Raw genomic sequence first — 13,617 nt, 5'->3', positions numbered from 1 at the left:
TGGTTGTTGCAGATGGGGGCCATGGTGGACATCTTGGTTAGGCCGAAGTGTTGCCTCCTTTGGTACCACATCCAGGGTGTGGATATTACCACTGAGCTCCTCGAGTATTTGGCCGGGGGTGGGGCGGGTTGGGAGAGCTGTGGCTAGGGCTCGGAGGGACGTCCTTATGAAGGAACTCTCCTCCATCTTCACCCACTCTGCTTCCGGTTCCTTAACCGATCCCTCACTCTTTCTGCAATCGCCGCCCAGTGGCAGATCTGTAGGTGCAAGAGGGTCCGGCCTCCCATGTTTCTTTTCCTTTGAAGCACCTTCTTTTGGATCCTCGGGCTCTTTCCTCCTGCCAACACAAGCAGCATGATTAGTTTCTCGACTGTATTGATAAAGGCCTTGGGAATGTAGATCAGGAGGGATCAAAACAGGAAGAGGAACTTGGGCAGTATGTTCATTTTGATCATCTGTATTCTCCCTGTGAGGGAGAGTTGGAATGGGCCCCACCCTGCAGGTCCTTTTTGACTTCCTTCACCAGACTCACCAGGTTCCATTTGTGGATCCGTGTCCAGTCGTGGGCTGTTTGGATCCCCAGGTAGCGGAATTTGGTCTGGGCTTGCTTAAACGGCAGTCCCTCCAGCTCTGTCCCTCTTCCTGTGGGTTTACAGGGAAAATCTCAGGGCTCCAAATTCCTTTAGGAGTTTCACTGTCCCTTCCATGCTGGTCCGGGGGTTCGAGATGTAGAGGAGCAGGTCATCTGTGTTGAGTGAAACTCTATGCTCTCTGTCTCCCCTTTTGGTACCTCTCCACGTTCGCCGCTCTGAGGGTAATCGCCAGTGGCTCGATTGCCAGGGCAAACAGCAGCGGGGATAGCTGGAATCCCTCCTCATGCCTCTGTGCAGCTGATATTATCTAGAGCTGGTGGTGTTTGTTCGTAGGCTCGCCATGGGAGTGCTGTACAGTTGTTTAACCCAGGAAGTGCACCCTGGCCCAAACACAAACCGTTCTAGTACCTCTATGAGGTATTTCCAATCGACTCTGTCGAAGTTCTTTTCTGCGTCCAGGGAAATGATCACTTCTGGTACTCTCTCCCCGAATGGGGTCATTATCATGTTCAGCAGGCGCCCGATGTTCGATGTTAGCTGCCTGCCTTTGACAAAGCCCGCTTAGTCATCCACAATTACCTTGGCATGCAGTTCTCCAGCCGCCTCGCCAAGGCCTATCTTTGCATGCCTTGTACACCATAATTTCCCCCCTTATCACAACCTTCAGTTGTGTGAGCCCTCCCCATTCAGGTTGTTGGTAACGCACTCATCTATGGCCTGTGATATCCATTTGCAGAATGCCTTATCAGCCAGAGGGTTGTGTCCAGCATCCATGGGGGGGGGGTTGTGCCCAGTCCATCTCCAGCCTCACATCCACGTTGTGTGGAGTGTGGTCAGAGATTACGATTGCGGAGTATTCCGCTCCCTCTATGCCTGGAAGCACCGCTTTCCCTTCTACAAAGTCGATCCTGGTATATACTCTGTGTACCTCGGAGAAGAAGGAGAACTCATTCTCATCTGGGCTTGTGAACCCCAATGGGTCCACTGGCTACATCTGGCCTGTGAAAGCGTTCAATTCCTTCGCTATGTTTGATCTTTTCCCCGATTTGGGGTTTGATCTGTCTGTCCATGGGTCTTGTACGCAGTTGAAGACCCCTATGATGAATCAATGTGTGTCTATGTCGGGGATTTCCGCCATGGTTTTCTTCATGAATTCCACAATTGGGGGCGTACCCGTTTACAAGGACTACTGGTGCCACTTCCAGGACACTAACCATGACGTACCAGCCCCCTTGGTCCGTAACCGTCCTCGTCAATGTAAATGCTTTCCTCTTATTGAGCAGTATGGCCATCTCCCTAGCTCTCGTCCCGTAGCACGATTGGTAAGTCTGTCCCACCCAGCTCTTTCTCACCCGCAGTCGGTCCTTCTCCCTCAGGTGGGTCTCCTGGAGGAAGACTATGTCGGCTCTCAGACTTTTCAAATGGGCGAAGACTCTGGATCTTTTCACCGGACCGTTAAATTCCCTGATGTTCCAGATGACTATTCTGATGGGGGGTTTCTGACCCCTCCCCCTCCTGCAAGGTCAAACATACTTACCTTGCGGCTGTGCCCCTCACTCCGGAGTTTCCCTTTGTTTGTGGACCATCCAAGATGTCCGGTGTCGCCATACTCACCAACTGGCTACACCCCTGCACTCCGGATTCCTTTTGTCCAGTGGCCAACCAAGATGGCTATCATCGTTGTGTACACCTTGTGGATGTGCTCCTGCATTCCGGAGTTTCCCTTTGTTTGGGGGCCCTCCAACGGAGTCCTTGTTGTGGTGATATACATCACTGTTCAGGGTTCCAATTCCACAGCAGCTCCAGTACCAAGGTAATCTCAGTGAAAACTGGCGTTGGTTCCGGCAGAGATTTGAGATCTACCTGGTAGTGTCCGACCTAGATGGCATGGCGGATGCAGAGAAAATAAAGCTTCTACTTACCATCGCGGGTCCAGAAGCAGCTGAAATCTTCCAGACCTTCAAATACTCAAAGGGGCAAAACAAGTACATACACTGCACCGAGCTAGGTTGCACTAGAGGGAACACCAGAGACATGACACACAGTCAACAAATAGGTCAGTTAGATAGGACATGACCAATGGGCAGTCACGATACACACAGAGGTGACACTACCACAGGAGGGCATTACACCAACCCATATAAAAGGACACATCACACATGCTCAGTCTCTTTCCAGTGGAGACACTCAGTGAGTACAGACACAGGGTTGATTGTACATCACTCCCACCACGTGGATTGTAGCAGACTGGTTCGTCAGTCTGAGTAGCTATAGAAGGATTAACAGTAGCATCAAATCCAAGTAGGAGAATTGTTAATAGTTTAATAAACGTGTTAAAGCTATCTCCAAGTCTGAACCTTCCTTTGTCAGAGTGCACATCAAGGAAGCAGCTTATGCTACGTGAAGAGCATAACAAAACATGGTTCCAGAAGTGGACTGTTAAATCCATATAGTTTCAACTCAGCGAACAGTGACAACCATCAACTAAAGGCAGGCAAGATGATGTTCAGGATTCCGATTCCACAGCAGCTCCAGTGCCAAGGCAATCTCAGTGAAAACTGGCATTGGTTCCGGCAGAGATTTGAGATCTACCTGGTAGCGTCCGACCTAGATGGCATGGCGGATGCAGAGAAAATAAAGCTTCTACTTACCATCGCGGGTCCAGATGCAGCTGAAATCTTCCAGACCTTCAAATACTCAAAGGGGCAAAACAAGAGCGATTTCCAGGCAGTCCTGGACAAATTGCGAAAAAGGCCCCAAGTAAAGGAACAGCAATCTGCACATGCGCAATTGCTTCCTACGCTCTACGTCACAAGCGTCATGACGTCAGAGGCCCTGGACCACGCCCACTTCAAGGGGAAATGTCCCAAAACACGGGGGAAAAAAAATTTAAGCCTCAAAACCAGATTCTTTCACCTGGAACGACAGCACAATGCCTGAAATTCGACCAGTAGCTGAAAGCAACCTCCGCAGAACCCTGCAACAAGCAGTTAGCACCGCCCAAAGAGATGGTACAGTCCTTGAAGACGATGACGCAGACCTTGAATTCTTCTTTGGACATCGCGAGCCCAATGCCAGCTCCGACACAAAATGTGATGATATTGTCCTGGAAGACAATGACTCAGGTGAAGCTTTCACCTTGGGAGGCTACCCCAGTACCAAATCCGTACCGCAACTAGACGTGTTGCACAATGACGACCGTGACAATGAGTTCTTCGGATTTGAGGATCTACAGCACAGCGTATACGACATCCCGACTCATAAGTGCAGGATTATGCTGCGGCCTGACACCAAGAGACAGAGAGCGGTACAAGCCCACAGAGAGCGGCCTGCTGCCACTCAGAGAGTGGTCCACGAACTGCGAAGGGTCCCTGACTCCACACAGAGAATGGTCCACGCACCACAAAGGGTCCCAGCCTCCACACAGAATGTGATACAAGCCTCCACAGTGAGCTTGTGGACAGCCTCCACGATGGAAGCAATGCAAGACTCCAAAGCGCAGTCCTTGCATGAACAAGACCATGACGGTCGAGCAACCTCCTCTGAGCAACCAACAGCAGACAATGCAAGTCTGCCACGCTCAAGTGAACAACAGAAAGACTATGACAGTCTGCCACGCTCCAGTGTACAGCAAGCAGACTATGTCAGTCTACCACGCTCCAGTGAACAAGAAGAAGACTCTGACAGTCTACCACGCTCAAGTGTACAGCAAGCAGACCATGAAAGTCCACCCAGATTATTTGAGCCGCCAGAAGAAGACTCTGATGGTCTACCCAGCTCAAGTGAATGACAAGAAGCTACTGAGTCTCTACCCACTGTATGTGCGACAAGTGACAACAGCATCCCACTTCCCATACCAGATGTGCAACATGACAGACCTCAGCTAGAATGTACAGAGGCACTCGATAATCACAGTGAGACTACTGGTGACTCCGGTGACACCACGTTACTTCAAACCTCACTCGCTCGAGCTTCTCCGCAGGCAAATGCATTCCTGAATGTTTTGACCCTGGACGGGGAGCATTACGAAACTTCAGAAGATTCAAGTGAACCTAAAATGGCTCCGGACGTGGAGCATCAAGAGACCTCAGAAGATGCAAGTCAACCTGAAATGACTCCTGACGGGGAGCATCAAGAAGCCAAAACTGACTCAGGTGAAACAGACCAGACTCCAGACGGGGAGCATCGACAAACCAAAGCTGATTCAAGTAAGCCGGACATGACCCCAGACGGGAAGTGCCGCAAACTCAGTGACGGCACGCTCAAGGAGACAGCAGACGCCACAAAGCACGCTAACACGAGTAACTGTGTGAAGGACTCGTATTATCCACAGAGTGTGGTCCTTGAGCGCAGCAAACACGGCAACAAAACCAACCACCACAACAACAACATCAAAGACAATCGCAAGAAGCGTACCAAAGGCAACAACATCAACAACAAGCACGACAAAAACAACACCAATGGAACTACGACCTGGTACGACATGGTACAACTCTGCAAATGAGGGACACAGTTACTGCTCAGCTCAGTACAATGACATGCCATGGCAGGACGATACATCTTACCAATTCACGTTTACTGCACTACCAACAGGCAACCTGGCTTTCAGGACAGATGCCATCAAGAATTACCACCACAAGCATCAAAAGAAAAAAAGAGTCCAAATCAGACAACAAAGTGATTTGACCACTTCTTGGTTCCTTCAGCACAGGGACACTGATGGCGGTTACAATGCAATGCCACCATCAACATCACCAACTCACCAACCAAACAAGAAAGCCACTCGACCATAATAATTAGTGAACTTTGGACTCAAGCATATGATTTGGACTTATTGTTTAATGATCACTGTTATCATAACTTGTACAGATATCACTCATCTATCTAGTTTGTTCAATTTTCTTTAACACTGTACAGAAAATATGTAACACGAAAAAAGGGGGGATGTGGTGATATACATCACTGTAAGTACACAAAGGGTTAATGTACATACACTACAACTAGCTGGACACTAGAGGGAACACCAGAGACATGACACACAGACAGTCAACCAATAGGTCAGTAAGATAGGACACGACCAATGGGCAGTCACAATACACACAGAGGTGACACTACCACAGGAGGGCATTACACCAACCCATATAAAAGGACACATCACACATGCTCAGTTTCTTTCCAGTGGAGACACTCAGTGAGTACAGACACAGGGTTGATTGAACATCATTCCCACCACGTGGATTGTAGCAGACTGGTTCGTCAGTCTGAGTAGCTATAGCAGGATTAACAGTAGCGTCGAATCCAAGTAGTAGAATTGTTAATAGTTTAATAAACATGTTAAAGCTATCTCCAAGTCTGAAGCTTCCTTTGCACATCAAGGAAGCAACTTATGCTACGACAAGAACATAACAAAACACTTGTTTCCGTTATCGCCATAGGTGATCTGTCATAGCCAGCGTTCTATCCCCCCCCCACACCTCGACTTTCCCCCTGGACCTGTCTGCACCCCCCTCCCCCACTGAACCCGCCTTGCCCCTGTGGGCCTCTGCCCGCCAACTCTTCCCCCCCCCTCGTTTTTCCTCCCCTACTTTCCTCCCATCTAGAGTTCCACCCCCCGCCTGCCAGGCACTCTCTCCTCGGCGGGATTGTGCAACACCGCCTCGCCTGTACTCCCTGTGCTAGCTCACCTACTAGTGTGGTGGTGCCCCCCGGGAACGATTTTCACCTCCCCCTCCCCATTGCATTTTTGCCCCCCTCTTTCTCTCTCCTCACCCATTTCTGTGACCTATCGCTCTCACCCCCTTCTTCCTCAGACTCATAGCCAGATCGAAGATAGGGCAGATCTATCCCGCGCAATTAGTCTCTTTTTAAACAGAAGGAACAAGAGTTCTGTTTCACTGCTGGTGTCGCTGCCTTCCCAGCCCGTGCTTGTGCACAGAATCGTCTGCTTCTGCTGGTGTGGTGAAGCAGAACTCCTTACCCGTGGAAGGTCACCCAGAGTTTGGCTGGGTACAGCATCCCAAGCCGCACCTGGCTTTTGTATAGTGCCGCCTTGGCTCTGTGAAATTCCGCCTGGCCAGATCTGTCCCAATGTCCTGGTACACCCAGATTGAGTGCTCCTCCCACTTACAGGACCGTGTGTGCTTTGCCCAATTCAGGATCTATTCCCGGTCTTGGTACCGGTGCAGTTTCACGATGATGGCCCACGTCTGCTCGCCGGTTTTGGGCTCTGGCCGGAGTGACATGTGGGCTCTGTCCACTTCTGGGGGCATGGGGAAGCTTTCCCCTCCAACCGGTTTGCCCAGCATCTGGGCCACGTATTCCATAGGGTTCCTGTCCTCAGTACCTCCCAGTAGGCCTTCAATGCGGAGGTTTTGACAGCACAATCGGTTCTCCTGGTCCTCCACCTTGCCCCTACATCCCTTGGGTTGCCACCAACCTTGCCCTCTTCGTCTCCACTGAGGCGGTCCGATCGCTCTGGTTGGTCGCAGCCTTCTCCAGCTCCTTGATCATCACCTCCCGTGTCCCCAGTCGCTGCTCTACCTTTTCTAGTGCCATTTGAATGGGAACCAGCACCTCCCCTACCCGCCGCCTTCACCGTCGCAATAATTTCTAATTTGATGGCATCTCTAGGCAATTGGAGCTCCTCTGTTAGGAAGTCCGCCCATTTGTTTATTGGGGGGTAGCCCAGCATACGTCCTGGCAGCCCATCCTGTTCGGGTGTGGCCGAATCCTCGTCGCCCCACATGTTCGCCATCGCCTCTATCTTCCTCTCCAGACTTTTGCTGATTTTGCCGTACTTTTGGCTGCTCAGATGTTGCCTGGCATGTCTCATTTGTTGTGGTGGTATTGAAGGAGGGAGTTTTCCCCCCCCAGGTTTAGCGGCCTATTTTTGGGCTAAAAGAGCCTAATTTCAAGTTTCCAGGAGGGGAGCCACCTTTCACGCGTCCGCTGAGCACATCCCCCATCACCGAAGTCCTTGAACACATACTCATAATAACACCCATCACTGTATCCTGGCCGACACTATCAGTGAGATTGCCTTGTCTTCCCTGAACTAGCCGAACAACGGTTTGTGGTTTGTTATGATTGTAAAAGTGCTGCCCATAAATGTACTGGTGGAGTATTTTGACTACAAAGATTACAGCCAACCTTTCCTTTTCGATCTGAGCGTATCTACGCATTGCATCGGCCAAAGACCTTGATGTATAGTCTATTGGCCTATCCATCCTGTTGTCCATCAGGTGGGACAACACCGACCTGATGCCATATGGGGAGGCATCACACATGATCAGGAGTGGTCTGGAAGGACTAAGGGAGAGGGAATGGGTGGAAGGACTGAGGGAGAGGGAATGGGTGGAAAGACTGAAGGAGAGGGAATGGGTGGAAAGACTGAAGGAGAGGGAATGGGTGGAAGGACTGACGGAGAGGGAATGGGTGGAAAGACTGAGGGAGAGGTAAGGGGTGGAAAGACTGAGGGAGAGGGAATGGATGGAAGGACTGAGGGAGAGGGAAGGGGTGGAAAGACTGAGGGAGAGAGAATGGGTGGAAGGACTGAGGGAAATGTGGGAGAGAGATTGGGTGAGAGGACTGAGGCAGAGGGAAGGTGGTAAAGCTTCAGGGGAAGGGGCATTCTGTGCGGGGGGGGGGGGCGATGTGGGACAGGGTGGCAGAGCTGCTGCTGGCCAGGCCTCCTAGTTGATAAAACAGCAAGTGATGAGGTTGTCCCGTGTACAGCTTGCCTGGTCCTGCCCTGCTAGCCTAGGCTCAATGCCAGAATTCTCTTGGACACCATTGTGTCGGGTGGCATGGTAGCACAGTGGGTAGCACTGTTGCTGCATAGTGTCTGGGACCTGAGTTTGATTCCCGGCTTGGGTCACTGTCTGTGCAGAGTCTGCATGTTCTCCCCATGTCTGCGTGAGTTTCTTCCGGGTGCTGTGGCTTCCTCCCATAGGTCCATCCGAAAGACGTGCTTGTGAGGTGAATTTGACATTCTGAATTCTCCCTCAGTGTACTCGAACAGGTGCCGGAGTGTGTCGACTAGAGGATTTTCACAGTAACTTCATTGCAGTGTTAATGTAAGCCTACTCGTGACAATAATAACCTGGGGCATGCCAGCAATGGTGGAAAATCAGGCTGCCCGGGCATCTTGTTGGGCCTGGTCTGGGTTGAAGGTGATGTAGTCCAATGCCCATATGCAAAGGGCAGTCGTTACAACGCAGCTGCACCTGTATGCGGATGTTGGCGATATCCCACATAGATGCCCGCTCAAGTCCCGAAATGAACCAGAGACATAAAGGTTCAGGGTGCCCGTCACCTTGACAACCACTGGGTGTGGGTCTCCTCCTCCAAATCACTGTGGTGCCAAGTGCACGTACATCTGGCACAGGTGGCGCATGGTCTCCCTGGTGAGCTGGAGTTGGCAGTGGCACAGGCAGTCCGGCAGCTCCTCAAAGGCCAGACGCAGACGGGTATACACGTGGTCTGATGTGGCACCTCTTTCACACCTCCTTGGCCTGTTGGATGGCCGGCACTTGAGCCTCACCAGCTGGCGCATGCTCTTCTTGGGCAGGCTCCTCATGTGCAGAATCCTCCTTAAGCTGGCCATGGTGCCCGAGTTCCGTGCATTCGCAACTGCAGCAGCGGCAAGGTAGATAGCGAGCATTACTGGCTGTAGTCCAATATCCATATATCTGTGGGTGGAGGGGAAATAGACAGAGAATGTTAGCAAGGTGAAGATTCCCTTAGCCATCCAATGCCACCAGGTTATACGGTCAGCCTGAGTTCTTTTGCTACGCCACCCTCAACATGTCCCCTCACCTTCCTCCCTAGCCCATTCAAGGTGATGTCATTCACATTGCACCACTGTCCCCATCAGTGTCTGGCACCTGGCCTGTGATGTGGGGAGCCTCTGTCCTCACCACCCGTCCCTGCCAACAGGGGTACTGGTGGCTGTTGCCACCCATGTTAGCGATAGGCTCTGTGGCCCCTGTCCTATTTCTCCCAGTGTGGTCGACTGTGAGTCTCCTCACTGGGTGAGCTGTGTCTTCTCCTGCCAGCTGGGTGACAACTGGTTGCGTAGTGGAGACTTTTGCTGGCAGTCACCTTCACGTTAAGAGGCTAGTGAGCGCGCAGGTCCTACAGATGGGAGTGAGTGAGGGATGTGTGCATTTACTGACGCCTTACTGCAGTGTTATGTGGGTTCTACACACAGGTTGTGACAGAGAGCTGGTTATGTTTCCTGGCTGGGATTAGGAGGAGTGGGATCAAGGGTGCGATGGACAGGCAGGGCTTGGAGATAGCTTGTGATCCTCAGGGGTGGGCTAGCTGATGACGTTATTGGTGAGGCTCCTACTCTGAGACGGGTGGTGTGCCAGGGAGGTTTCAACGGCCATGCTGCATGTGCCCTTTGTTTGGGGTGAGCACTGCTAATCCCCTGCTTCGTGTACTGTAGTGCTGTGCTTCTAAGGAGTGCACTGAGGATTGGCAGCACTTCGGAGGCCGGCGGTTGAACATGGCCACACACATACCCTCAATGATACTGCTGGGGTATGACAGTTTCCAGAGGGTCGGCTGGGTTGCTTCCAAATGACCAGAAGCCCTCTGGACAAATACAGGATACAGTGAGCAGTCAGTTGTCTCAATAGCCAGGCCCTTGTAAGTTGCAGCAAAGGGGTGGGTTTAAATGGGCAGCATAGCATTGTTGCCTCGCAGCTCCAGGGTCCCTGGTTCAATTCCAGCCTCGGGTCACTGTCTGTGTGGAGTTTATGCTTTCTCCCCGTGTCTGCGTGGGTTTCCTCCGGGTGCTTCCGTTTCCTCCCACCGGACAACGATGTGCAGGTTAGGTGGATTGGCCGTGCTAAATTGACCCTTAATTCCAAAAGCTTAGGTGGGGTTACTGGGTTTCGGGGATAGGGTAGTCGTGGGCTGAATGGCCTCCTTCTGCACTGTAATTTCTATGAAATGAAATAATGCAGCAATAGGGTCTGAGCCAGGCCACCCTGATCCCGAGGGGGCACCCCGAGTCCATGCACTTGCCACCAAGTCAATCTCCACGACTCCCTGAGGTCCAGGCAGACAACCCCCCAGCAAGGCCAAAAAATTTTGAGAATATTCTTACCTTCATGGTTCCTCTCACCAGCCAAGGCACCAGGTCCTGCTCGATGCCGCCACCAGCGGGGAACCAAAGCATCGTACCAGCGCCAATCCCATTTTCTGCTTGACACAACGGGCGGGATTCTCTCACCCTGGGGCCGGGCCGGAGAATCGGCGGGACCGGCGCGAATCGCGGCACTCCGCCAAGATGTCGGTCCGCCGATTCTCCGGATAATCGCCGCCATTGGCGCCAGAGCGGAGGCGGTCAGGGGCCACTCTATGAAATGAAAATCGCTTACTGTCACAAGTAGGCTTCAAATGAAGTTACTGTGAAAAGCCCCTAGTCGCTACATTCCGGCGCCTGTTTGGCGAGGCTGGTACGGGAATTGAACCGCGCTGCTGGCCTGCCTTGATCTGCTTTAAAAGCCAGCTATTTAGCCCTGTGCTAAACCAGCCCCCACGGGGCCCCCCCAGCGATTCTTGGCCTGGGATGGACCGAGCGGCTACGCAAAAAAAGCCGCCGGCTTTCACACCTGCTTACCGGGCGGGGCCTCGGCGTGGATGCATCTGGGGGCGGCCTGGTGGGGGGGGGGGTTCCAAACCCGAGGTGGGGGGGGCCTCTGCTGTGGCCTGGCCCGCGATCGAGGCCTACCGATCGACGGGCCGGCCTCTCAGGCTGGGGGACTCTTTTGTTCCGCGCCGGCCCCTGTAGCCCTACACCATGTTGCGTCGGGGCCGGCACAGAGAAGGGAGCCACTGCGCATGCACAGACCCGCGGCGCCCATCTGACGCCGGGATTGGCAGCTGGTGCGGCATGCGTCGCTCCAGTGCCGTGCTGGCCCCCTGTAGGGGTCAGAATTGCTGCTCCTGAGGCCATGTTGACGCCATCGGGAAACGCGATGGCGTTTACGACGGCGTCAACACTTAGCCTCAGGATCAGAGAATCCCGCCCAACATTGTGCGTCCGTTTGTGAATCTTGCTACCGGTGTCGCCAATGGAGATAAACAACATCACATGCTTGAAAACCTTTTCTGCAGGAATGAAATTAAGTTTGTCCGAAATATAACCCTGAGTGATTGTTGATGTTTTGACTTTCAATCTCCAGGGGACTGGTTGGCAATTATTGCAGAAATCCTGATCAGGATAGGGCACCTTGGTGCTACACAACTGATCCTTCAGTCCGATGGGAATACTGCAGGATTTCAATGTGCAACACTGGACAACCTCAACCCCCCACTATCATTCCTGTGCATGGAGGAGATGATGAGGCATCACAATCATCTGATGGTCAACCAGGTAATTAGGAGTAACTTAATTAGGAAGTAATCTAATCTTTAATTTTTTGCAAAGCCAGAAAGGTTCTTGATGTATTGGGTGTTCTGGATCACATACAGGTCACCAACACTTCATCATCATAGAATTTACAGTGCAGAAGGAGGCCATTCGGCCCATCGAGTCTGCACCGGCTCTTGGAAAGAGCACCCTACCCAAAGTCAACACCTCCACCCTATCCCCATAACCCAGTAACCCCACCCAACACTAAGGGCAATTTTGGACACTAAGGGCAATTTATCATGGCCAATCCACCTAACCTGCACATCTTTGGACTGTGGGAGGAAACCGGAGCACCCGGAGGAAACCCACGCACACACGGGGAGGACGTGCAGACTCCGCACAGACAGTGACCCAAGCCAGAATCGAACCTGGGACCCTGGAGCTGTGAAGCAATTGTGCTATCCACAAGGCTACCGTGCTGCACTAAGTAGTGCAACACTATTTTATTAAAAGGTTAACTTTTTAAATATACTTGAACTGTGGGTAAATACGATACTAGCTTTAACTAAAGACCTTTGCCTTGTCCTAACCAGTTGATGCACTCAGCACATGGTGAATGCCTGTGTTGCAGGCTGTGAGCTCTGTCCTCCTAGCTAGCTGCAACTCGAATGAGCGGGAACTCTCCTGTCCCCTGTCTTTATAGTGCGTGCGCTCTCACTGGTGATTGGCTGCGTGTTGTGTATGTTGATTGGTCCCACTGTGTGTCTATCAGTGTGTGTCTGCACCATGATATACTGGTGTATATTATGACAGCTCTGAGCCCTAGTCAAAATGGCAAATGAACCCAGAATCCGGAACCCATCACTTTCATCAGAGGAGTGGGGGCAATGACAGCGATATATATTCACAGGTATATTTCACACACCCACAGTTCATGGAGGAAGTGGCACATTTAAAAGTGCAATTGCTTTCAAAGAGAAGCAATTTTAGTGAAACATGACTCGTGAACTTTACAAATTTGGTTGCAAGATCAAAAGCTAAGTTATTTTGAAAGCTAAGCTACCCTTCTGGAGAGGTCAGGTACCCCTTTGAGTGAAGGCTTGATCCCCTTTGGGAGAGGTCAGGTACCCCTTTGAGTGAAGGCTTGATCCCCTTTGGGAGAGGTCAGGTACCCCTTTGGGATAGTTAAGAGTAGACATGAATGTGCCAGCCTACCTTCAGAGGGTTGGCAAGATGCTGCCTAACACTGCATAGCGTTTGATAAGGTTCCCCACGGTAGGCTATTGCAAAAAATACGGAGGCTGGGGATTGAAGGTGATTTAGAGATGTGGATCAGAAATTGGCTAGCTGAAAGAAGACAGTGGGTGGTGGTTGATGGGAAATGTTCAGAATGGAGTACAGTCACAAGTGGAGTACCACAAGGATCTGTTCTGGGGCCGTTGCTGTTTGTCATTTTTATCAATGACCTAGAGGAAGGCGCAGAAGGGTGGGTGAGTAAATTTGCAGACAATACTAAAGTCGGTGGTGTTGTCGATAGTGTGGAAGGATGTAGCAGGTTACAGAGGGATATAGATAAGCTGCAGAGCTGGGCTGAGAGGTGGCAAATGGAGTTTAATGTAGAGAAGTGTGAGGTGATTCACTTTGGAAGGAATAACA

At 51.6% G+C, this 13,617-nt stretch overlaps 1 protein-coding gene across 1 annotated transcript in view; it reads left to right on the top strand.

The window, feature by feature from the left end:
- Nucleotides 1–13,617, top strand: part of LOC140419719 (plasminogen-like) — a 181,888-nt gene that overhangs the window by 115,301 nt on the left and 52,970 nt on the right. Inside the window, exon 11 of the mRNA XM_072503660.1 lies at nucleotides 11,792–11,982. Coding sequence (XP_072359761.1) covers nucleotides 11,792–11,982 — 191 coding nt within the window. The remainder of the gene's footprint in view (nucleotides 1–11,791; nucleotides 11,983–13,617) is intronic.

Source organism: Scyliorhinus torazame, chromosome 1, assembly GCF_047496885.1.
Source record: "Scyliorhinus torazame isolate Kashiwa2021f chromosome 1, sScyTor2.1, whole genome shotgun sequence".
NCBI classification, from domain to species: Eukaryota; Metazoa; Chordata; class Chondrichthyes; order Carcharhiniformes; family Scyliorhinidae; genus Scyliorhinus; species Scyliorhinus torazame.
Note: the sequence above shows the minus strand (reverse complement) of the source record. Positions and strands in the feature narration are given on the sequence as shown.